This window comes from Acyrthosiphon pisum, chromosome A1, assembly GCF_005508785.2.
Source record: "Acyrthosiphon pisum isolate AL4f chromosome A1, pea_aphid_22Mar2018_4r6ur, whole genome shotgun sequence".
NCBI classification, from domain to species: domain Eukaryota; kingdom Metazoa; phylum Arthropoda; class Insecta; order Hemiptera; family Aphididae; genus Acyrthosiphon; species Acyrthosiphon pisum.
In genome coordinates this window covers 19637475-19649013 of record NC_042494.1, presented here as the reverse complement: position 1 = coordinate 19649013, position 11539 = coordinate 19637475, and the positions used below count along the sequence as shown (strand labels likewise).

The following is an 11539-nucleotide window of genomic DNA, read 5'->3' as shown; positions in this document are numbered from 1 at the left end:
ATAATATGTTAAGTGGATCACCCCACGTCCCCATATCTTATATGATAAATTACCATTTAAAGTTACCTAACAAATGACTATATAATAATTTAATAATTGGGGGACAGAGTGGCTGAGCAGGCTAAGGCGTCGGATGCGATACGCCGGTTCGATCTCAGCTACGGGTGGCATTTTTCTTTGGGCAGTCACGGTGTCCGGAGAGAAAGGCCGCCATCCCCTACCCAGGCATGGCAGATACCTACTATAAAAAAAATAGTGCCCACTTAAAAATTCTGCCAAACACAAAAATTCACTGTTTCAAACCTTACCTCCACCAAGATACAACCCTACAAACAGCTAATGGCTATATGTCGGGCTTAAGGATCAATAAAAAAAAAAAAAAATGAAATAATTTAATAACAGTTTATAGAGTGTAGTAGGTATATAAATATTATTTTTAAAGCTTTTTAATTTTTAATTACACCTAAAAGACTTTGTCAATAAAACATTTTTCAGTTTATTTTATGCACTGTACACGTTCAGTATTGACAGTTGAGATTTATTTTTTTTTATGTTTATTTCAGATAATTTAAGTCTGGAATTTTCGTTCTAGAATAACTTGGCATGGCCGTTTGGACATTTTGATGTCTTTTGTATGATAATTGATAACTCAATTATTAATACAATATTAATTCCATATTTTATTTAATCATTAATGTGGATAATGAATCATGAAAGTACCAACCTAAGACTTGCGTAGCTTGGGTTTTTACATTTTTTTTTTCAATAAACTGAATGACATTGTTGAACAAAACATCCGGCGAATAAATTAAGTAAATTAAATGTTATACATACAGGTAATAATAAATTACCTTTATAAATATTTTTGATAAAATCAAAAATTTTTTGTTTGAATAATGTGTGGTATTTCCTGTCAAATGGTGCATTGAGTATAAAACGAGAATGACTATTTTGCAGCTTCCATTGATGAGTAATTTCATTTGCATATTATACGTTGTTCGTGTGAAATAAAATATTTCAATACAAATATGTTTACCAAAATTCTGTTGATTTGTCTTTTGGCGGCTTTTTCGGTGATAACTGTGAGTATCGACATAATAATATAATATATAATAATATATTTTTTGAATCAATTAGGTATGATAACCAACTATCATATTTTTCTCGACGTTGATTAATTTCGTACTTAAGTTAAACTAGTTGGGTAAAAAAGAAAATATTTTGGTATTTAATATCTACTTATACACCGACCTCTGTCTTATATTATGTCTTCTACAATTATTATATTCATACATTTTTTTAAACAGGTAAATATAATATAATGACAAAAAAAAATAACCACAACGATTTTAAAAATAATTGAAATTCAATTTTAAAAAGCATTTATTATTTAAATGTATACCTACCTATAGTTCTATCCAGCACCTATGTCCTATATTTAATAAGTTAAGAATAAAATATTGTTTGTATATAATTATAGGTACATTTGTACTTTACAATAATATTTTCTCCTCAATCGGCCAGCCCTTTACAATCAATCAGTCTCTTTTTCTAGACTAATAATACCGAATTAAAATAAAGTTGACATCGATGCAAGATATTATAATATGTTTTGAAAAACGACTTGTGTTTCAGGTAAGTGCCGAAAAAAAATATAACAACCAAAGTGAACTCATAGATGACATGTTAGATAACGTGTTTACTTGTATGCAAGAACTGGACGTAAACCCTGGTAATTATTATATTATTATATTATGTCATTATTTGTAAGTTTAAAAAAATATTTTAGAAAACAATTTTAATTTTATAGCGGCATTTAAATAAGTACGAAACAATTTTTATATTATATTAATTGTTTACTGATCAACAGACGTTTGCGGTGAATTGTTATTGAAGGACAAAGATCACAGTGATAAGAAGTACGATAACTGCAAGGTGTGTATAATATTATATTCTAACTTCTAAGTATTAGCTAAATAGTACATTTTAGATTCTAAGCGGGGGGATTAAAGTAATAGTTCTACGATGATGTTTGTGATTTTGTGTCTGCAGTCATCACCTTTTGTAAATTGTAATGAAAACTGCTTCAATCTTCCACTTTGAAGGTGGTTTCTGAGGTAGGAAATTGGATTTAGTTGGTACATTGTACTTTGCAGGGGAGTCAAGAGTAAATAGGTGACTACTCTGCTGTTGGGTACAATAGGTGTCATCGTCCAGTATCTCGTGTATTGTAGTTATTTGTTTTAAGTAGGATACAGCTAAGTGTTTTATAAATGTATAATTTGAATTCGATAATAAATCTATAATCATTGCATAGGTACGAAAAATGATTCTGTCAGTCTATACCTCTCTATATCAGGGGTGACCAGACTTTTTTCAGCATAGATCAGGGACTGGAACCGGAACCTAAAAGAACCGGAACCTTTAAATTAAGAACCGAACCGGAACCGAAACCTTTATTTTAATAAAATAATTTTATTTATCATATTTAAAGGTATTACGGTTTTGTATATGTTCAAAAATAAAATTATTTTATTTATCATATTTAAAGGTATTACGGTTTTGTATATGTTACGGTAAAAGTACGAATATCGATTAAACCTAGGATTTACCGGTAAATCCTAGGTTTCGCCAACTACTGTTGGTAAAACCTAGGATATACAACATCGTTTGGTCAAACCCCGAATGATTTTTGTATTTCGGACTTTTACAAATGAGATTTAGTAAATCTTAGGATAAACAATCAGTGTTAGTAAAAGTCCAAAAATGTTTAAGTTATTTAAAGTTATTAATTATTATTATTATTTATATTAGGTAGGTACTACATCAATGACTAATATATTAAATACACACATTTATATTATTGTTATATGTATATTATGACAACTAAACTGAGATCGGCTTTTATCTTGATTATCATAATTATTATTATTTAAGTATTGACTTTCGGAATTTTCATTTCGACTTGCATATACATCGTGATAATGGAAGACAGAAATAAACAAAGACAAATGTTGCAAATGTCAAACAAGTAAATGCCAATTGTACTATTTGGACAAACTGTCAAAATTAAAATTCCCGAAATTGATCGAAGTAAATTGATGCTCGCACATTAATGGCTAGTGTCACAATTGTGATGGAGATTTTTATCGCCTGGTACAAAGCGGGAACTCTCTCACAACTGTCACTCGTAATCAGTTATGTGAAGAAAATTTTTAGAATCGGCAATATACCAGATAATGAAATTGTTATTCGACAAGCAGTATCGCAACTGTCTTTGACTGGTGGACAAGGTGTGATTGTTTGAAAAAATGTGTAACAAACATATGTAAATGCCGATCCAAAAATGTACAGTGCAACTCGAGATGTCACAGTAGCCAAGCCTGCACAAATAAATAACTTAATAATACAATTAATTTAATTATAATAAAAATAATATACTTGTAATAAATGTACCTATTGCATTTAATATGTCAATTTTCGCATTAGTAGGTACTTAATAATAAAATAATATACTAACACTACAGTAATAATATTATATAAAATTTCACTTGCTGCATATTTCTAACTTTGAATTAGTACTTAATAATAATAATAAAATAATAAACTAGCACTACAGTAATAATATTATGTAATAATTATATAAATTTGTTGTCATAATATATAACAATAATATAAATATGTGTATTTAATATATTAGTCATTGATGTAGTACCCATCTAATATAAATAATAATTATAATTAATAACTTTAAATAACTTAAACATTTTTGGACTTTTACTAACACTGATTGTTTATCCTAAGATTTACCAAATCTCGTTTGTAAAAGTCCGAACTACAAAAATCATTCGTGGTTTGGCCAAACGATATTGTGTATCCTAGGTTTTACCAACAGTAGTCGGCGAAACCTAGGATTTACTGGTAAATCCTAGGTTTAACCGGTATTCGTACTTTTACCGTAACATATATAACCTATGTATCTATGCTATATTATGAGTTTTCTAATATTTCTCATACCTCAATTAACCTAACCTAACCTCAATTATACTCACATTCTAGATGACTATTTGAAATTATTATACTTTTTGGTACCGAAATTATCTGGAACCGGAACCTAAATTATTTGGAATCGGTACCTTTGTTTTTTTTCATAAAAGAACCAGAACCGAACCGGAATCGTTATTTTATTTTTGGAGAACCGATACCGGAACCGATACCGATAAATTCAAAAGGTTCCGTGGAACTGCAGTCCCTGGCATAGATCTACTAAAAATATACGTAGACTTTGAGGATAAACTTCCATAATAAAATTACATCCGTATTAAGTATATTCTATGATATATATTTATATTATTGGCATTACTTAAAGTAATTTATTTTAATATTAGTAATAAGATAGGTTGAATTTATTTTTGCCGAAAACGTTGCATTTGAAAATGGCGTTGTATGAATCTATAGTGATTAATAATATAGTGATAAAAATATAGTGATTACGTTAAAATGTTCAAGTACCTATAGGTACCCACAAATAATATTTTTTTAAATTACAGCAAAATAACTTAAGTCGTTATTCTTCGTTTAAATAGGTATCTAATTTCGTCCTAAAAACTACCATCTTCACAGTTTATAATCCAAGCACTTTTTCTACTAGGAAAACTGCCTTCACCAACGTCCAAAACACACCATCGTAAATTTAATAGATTCATCGCTCTACTCAAAATCTAAAAATGACCAGTACCTAGGTACTTTAAAAAATAATTGGGGCAAAAAAAATTACGAATAATCGGGAAAATGTACACAACATAAGTTTTCGATGAATTGTTTTTTTTTTCATTGATAGTTTAAAACTATTCAGGTGCCGTACCATCAAACTGATGCACCACTCTCAGACCGCACCACCGCTGCTGTTTCACCACATTATTCGTTCACGTATAGAACAGTTTCACGTAAAGACCATTACGTAACCACTATACCTATGTATACATTTGCATAAATTATTATGACCGCAAGTAATGACTATCCTTCACAGTCATCGAATACATTTATGTATTTGATACCATATATTATGTAAAACACACTTAACGTATATATAAATTTGCATACATTCGCGTAAAGTATTATGACCGGGAATAAACATCACCCTACAAATATTTATGTAGGTATATACGATAACTATATAGAATAGTGTTTACTCCCATTTATAATGATTTATCCAAATGTATTATATATTTATACGTTGAGAGCCGTATTCATAGTGGATGCTTAAGAATAAGTGTTGCTTAAACTACACTAATGACTCAAATGAGATTCACAAACGAGATTTTGGCTCAAGAAAAGAAAAAGTATTACTTGTTTTTAAGGTAAGACCTTAAAGGGCTTTTAGTTATTGTCACAACTTTTTTTATTTTTTTTACTATCAAAATTAGCAATCTTAAGCATTCTTTAGTATTCTTAAGCATCGACTATGCATAGGGCCCTACGACTTTAAGAGAGTTCTACACATTATATCTTTACGTTATCAATATATAAATGTATTCAATGGCTGTGTAGGATAGTGTTTATTCTCGATTAAAATAATAATGCGAATTTTTATATGTATATGTATAGTAGTCATGCCGTAACGTACTAAAAAGTAAAAACTGTTCTATAACTTTAACGAATGGCGAGGCGAAACACTGAAACGGTGGTGCGGTAGTGATGGTGCTGTCGGAGAGTGTGCAGGCGTCGGACTAACTGATAGTGGGTCCCCAGAACCAGCTTTTTTGATCATACTCTTACAAATCCCACCGCTTCGCCACACGCGTAAAGTGGTACGTCAATACAACCCAAGTTGGGTAAATTTCGGTAAAAAATTAGTCTGAAGTAAAAAGTCCTACATAGAGAAAAATTCCTGATGGTAAAATGAACCGAAGCATAAAAAATTCATCATCAAATAGTACTAACGGTCGATTATCTCCAAAGACGTCTAATAAATACTCATAGGTGTAATATAATAAATATAGGTACAATATTTTCATTTATCTTGTAATTATAAATTATTATGTCTTTAACCACGGGCTAAGGTATATATTATTATAATATATTATAATTATTACTGTAGAGCGCGGATTTATATGCATTATAAACCAACCAAATAAGCGCTGAAAATCTTAAATATGCATAAATATAGGTATGCACTGAAATATTAAAATACGCTTGAAAAATAAAAATTATACATAAAAAAATTAGCAAAAAATTTTATTTTTTGAACATTTAATTTAAACAATATATTTAAAATTATGGAACCCTACTATAAATATTTTTCTTCATTTTTTTCTGAAATAATGTCATTTGTCAAAGCCCAAACGTCGTAATCGACATTTTATCATCTTGGTATACGTTTTTTATTATACCGATTATTGATCTAAAGTCATCTTTGGGAAAACCATTTATACCTCCAAGTATATCTATTGATTTATTTTGATATTAATTGAAACGATAAAAGCGTAAAATATTTTTTTCTTGTATTACAATAGTACCTATATATTTTTAAAATGTCTAATAAATATCGAAATATGCACTAAAAGATGAAATATGCAATTAAAATTGTAAAATAAGCCATTAAAATAGAAAAAATGGGTAAATGTCAAAATATGCAAAATATGCGCTAAAAAGTTTCATTTTTTAAATCGTTATGTCATTAAGCAAGTTTTGTGCTCACTTAGTAATGTTAGCATATTATCTTACAATCAACCAGAACAATAATGTGCAAATGCATATAAATCTACCTACTAATTATATTGTATAGTATATCTTAGTCCGTGTCTGTAACACGAACCTAGCTCGTATGAGTTTAATGCGGCTGACTTAAGGTGGGTTCACATTTTTAAGTCACGTGCGTGTGTCGCGTGCTTTTATCGTATTCTGATTGACCGTTGCAGTCATGTGGTACCTAATTACATATTATCATAGTCACTAACTACGATCTACCGGGAAATTTCATGTGACGGGCAGATCTCAACTTTTGGACATGACACGACAGACAACGCAGCCGTGACTCTATGTGGTCCGACATGGATCACCATGTGCATTAGCGCATCGTGCATAATATATTATAATTTATAATACCTACGTAGTTTAGTTTTGTGGAGCTTCAGCAAAATTTAAAGATTAACAATGGTATTTATTTTATTTTTTAGTGCCTCGGACCATGCGTGGCGAAGAAAATGGGAACGGTATGATTATTATTGTATACCTATTATTATTATGTATAGTGTACTGCAGTATTGGATTATTTCATTTGCGTTTTTGTTGCTATTTCAGATGAACACAGATACCGGCAAGTGGAACTGGGCTAGATTTAAAGAGTTAGCGGAATTGATGGAAAACGACATTCTCAGGAACGAGTCGAAAATAATGCAAACACACTGCATAGACGGTGATGATGATATTTAAATGCTATTTTATTTTGATATAAATATATATAATATTATATTATCAGACAGTGCCCCTACACATGCGCAACTAGATCTCTAAAACGTGAAGTGCTATAATTTTAATGCATCACAGAGCCGTAGCCAATACCCTCATGTACCCTACAGCCCTACTACTACAATTACTTAGTCTTAAGGCGTCCGTGCCGATGCCATTTTGTCCTCAAAAATACACTCTGCGGGAATAACGATACCGACTTGTAGAGTCAACCAAATTTCATAATTTTTTTTTAAATTTCTAGAGGGAAATATTCTACAGCCCGCATCGATTATTCTCAAACTTTATAATACCTATGTCTAAAAAAATACAAAATAAAAAGCATTTCTTACAAATGTTTTAATACAATTATTTGAAATAAAATACAATCAGAGATCGATGCGGGCTGTAAGAATTCTTCTTCTTTCAGATAAAAAAATAGTCATCAAAAACCGATAATTCTACAAAGCCTGAGAGTTATTCCTGTGAAGTTATCTTTTTCGATATAATATACCCTATCAACCCTCCCTAAATAGGTATCGGGCAGTAGATTAGTGGAAAAGTTTTATAATTGAAGTGGCAACCAAAGTATAAAATTTAATTTGAAAAACTGGCACCGGGACTCTTAAAAGTAAATCTATAAAACATTTTAACACACTTCGTATTAACGATATACCTAAACAAAATATTAATATAATAGGTATTTTTTTATTTATAGGTATATTAAAATGTAGCATATCATAAAACACATAGGGGCTTACCAGTAATGAGGGTTGGGCGTGATACTCAAAAAAAGTTTTGGCAAAATAAGATACATGATACTAGTATAAAATGTATCATGATACATGAAACATCGAAACTTGATACTTTATAATTATGCATTACGATACAAGATACAATTGTATCTTTGATACTGCCCAACCCTGACAGTAAGACACAGTCCATCACAGCGTACATCAGATCCTATATAGCTTTTTGGTGTGAGCCATTGACTAAAAAATGCTCGTAACAAATCCATTTCTCCGTAATGTGTCTTAATGCTAATCGTCAATGGTCCATCAATTATAGGAATATGTAATAAATTATAACAAATTAATAGTATGGCCAAAATAGTATATATTAATTTTTTTCGGTATATAACCACCTGGCATCCCCTTTCCTAGTAGCGCCAATGTGTCCTTACTGATAAATATGATATTTATTAAAAGTTTTAATTTTAATTTTTTTTGTATTTGTATACAATGACTGTAAATGAAGAGTATTCTAAAAAATGCTTTTGATTTTCAATTTCGGGGCTGGTTTCTGGTAAGAAATTGGGTATAGTTGGGACTTTTTAAAGACCATAATTGGTAATAGTTAAAGAAGTTTTCAAAAGCTTCGGGAAAAACCAAAAGAAATCAAGAAAAACCGACAATTTTTACGCAGAAACAGTTTTCAACGACAAAATCGATGTTGTTTTTTTGTAATTACTTAAAAATGTCAATAAACGTAGATACTTTAAATTGTCACCAAATGTTTATACAAGTTTCCATAAAAGAAAACATTTTCAAAATATTTTGACACTTTGTAGGCACTTGAAAGTTTCAAATTTCAATACATTTTTTTCTATAAAATATATAAAATATAGATAAAATATAGATAAAAATAATAAAAATTGAAAAGCTTGAAAAGCTTGAAAATGTAATACAAAGTTGCTTATAAATTGTTATATTAGGTTGTTAAAAATATTAAAGATACATGGCATTATTTTTTTTATAAGCATTTAAAATTCAAAAGTTTACCTAATTCATCAAAATTACGAAAATGTACAAATTATTTTGTGGTTAAAAATTATAAAAAATTTAATTTTAATAGATAGGAATTGAAAATTTAAAACAAGATTTTTAATAAGTAGCTTATATACCTACTGTAAACAAAAAATCTAAATAATATAAACGCAGTTTTTTACATAGATGTTTAAGTTCATATTTAGTATCTACTTGAAACTTTTGAAGTATTTTATTATATTTTTTACACACAAATTTATACACTAGAATTAATATTTAATTTTAATTTTATGGCTGAAATTGCATTTTTTTCTGACTCATATTAATTAATAATAATGATTATAAAATATAATAGCCAACATATTTTCAAAGGTATCTCCAAATCTTAAAACCGGTTATTAATCTTTTCCTAAGCTCGACACGAAAATATTATAATAGCAATATAGTATGCGGTATATGGTGGTATACCATATATTAGTTAATTAACGGCCATACTATCTAATACATATATAATATTATAGTCGCTATAACTATACCTACACACTATACTAGGTGCCTTCGACAACCTGCGATTTTCGATCGACTGATTTACGAATGTTCAAAATCTGCAGATCGTCCGGATGTGACGTAAAGCGGCTAATGATAATAATATGCCCTATTGACGTATATTATAGTGTCAATGACAAAAACATTTCTATGGGCATAGTTTAATGACCGCGTACGTAATAATAGTATAACGCCCATAATATATTATTATGTAAATCACACGTTGTACAAAACTGTTATATTCGACGTACAATGAACAGGTAGGTACCTAAGTATTGTCGCGTTGTATGAAAAAATCTCAAATCGACTTTTATAATTATAATCTAATAGGTATACATATTATACAGGGAGTAATTGCCAATTTTTTCATTTGATGATAAATTTATTCAAATTCTGATGTTTGGAATTTTTAAATATACTTAATACCATATTTTCAAATTTTTGGAATTTTTTGTACTACTAGGAGTATCCTGTGGTGATATAAACTTCTATTTTTCAAATGAGAACCCCTTTTGTTTACTGTAAATTATTTAGCGGATAATTTTTCTGAACATTTTTAGATATCGAAATCGTAATGCAAACGAGTATAGATTTTAAGTTATTTAACTATGTGTACCTACTAAGGACAATAGCTCCATGATAATGGGTTTAGATATGTAGGAAATGGTAAATCGTTTAGTAATTTATATTAATGAGTAATCTATCAATACCTATTTATAATTTATAATGGTCTAAGTATAATAAATACTAGATCCGATACTACATCTGTTTTATATTTTTATAAAACGACTAATTCGGAGAGCTATTTGGGGGGAGATCCCCCCTGTTCGCTGAAAGTGGAGACATAGTCGGTTGAATTATAAAAGTCGCGCCTGTTGATCGGTCAAAACTCAAAAGTCAGAGGAGGTGATAAGGCTTGGCGTTTTAGCGGTCTCGTTTCGAAGGCGGTAATGTTTGAAAGTTGAGTTTGAGCATCTAGAAATTCATCACGCCCCTGCGCCCCCTGGAAATCGGTGATTAAACGGGCTTGGTAATTGATACGGTCCAGTCGTGTGCTTTTATGAAAATCAAAAAGCGTAAATCTGAAAGCCGTATTTGATTGTCAAGCAAGTCAGTCACCTCAAGCGAACATCAATGGCTAGATTGGAAAAAAGACTATAATCCTTCCCCCAAAAAAAAAATTGGCTACAGCACTGGTTAATGGCTAGTATACTTGTGTATTATAAAATTTTTATGTATTAATCGACGCTGTATATATTGTATATTATTTATTATTATATATCTAAACGTGACATAAAATGTCTCTATTGCAGAAGTGAACACTCACTGTACAGCCGGTTACGTCTTCATGAAATGCGTCTTACAGAATTCCCCGATGGTATCTATTTATTTATTTATTCATTCATTCAATATACGGACGTGAGTCCTATAAAATAATTATCATAACATAATGTGCAGAAAGCTTTATTGTATACAATATATTATAATAACGTACCTATTTATTCTAATTTTATTTCGTTACTTTTTACAGGCTCAAGATATGGTCAAAAATTATTTGTCCACGAAAGAAAACACGCCAAACGAACAAGAAGCCGCAAAATAACAGTATTTACGTAATAATACCTATAATTAAAAAACTGTACAATACACGATAATTACAATAATTATTGTTATACGTACGCAAACAGTATAATGCACACAATGTCCACGTCGTTGTTATGTTTTCAAAAATAAATAAATACGTTAACATTAAATCATATATCTACTACTATACTTTA

The 11539-nt window shown here is 29.8% G+C and overlaps 1 protein-coding gene across 1 annotated transcript; it reads left to right on the top strand.

Moving 5' to 3' along the window:
* Nucleotides 1-465: 465 nt before the first annotated feature.
* On the top strand, nt 466-11539 carry LOC100569723. The gene is made up of 7 exons (XM_003245108.4): nt 466-1082; nt 1636-1732; nt 1871-1935; nt 7179-7214; nt 7303-7417; nt 11075-11139; nt 11293-11539. Exons 1-7 carry the CDS (start codon nt 1029-1031, stop codon nt 11362-11364), a joined length of 504 nt encoding a protein of 167 aa, XP_003245156.3. The 5' UTR covers nt 466-1028; the 3' UTR covers nt 11365-11539.

Coding starts and splice junctions, on each gene's coding strand:
- LOC100569723 (XM_003245108.4), top strand. CDS start 1,029: ATGTTTACCAAAATTCTGTTGATTTGTCTTTTGGCGGCTTTTTCGGTG. Junction 1,733..1,870: donor AGAACTGGACGTAAACCCTG/GTAATTATTATA, acceptor ACTGATCAACAG/ACGTTTGCGGTGAATTGTTA. Junction 11,140..11,292: donor TCTTACAGAATTCCCCGATG/GTATCTATTTAT, acceptor TACTTTTTACAG/GCTCAAGATATGGTCAAAAA.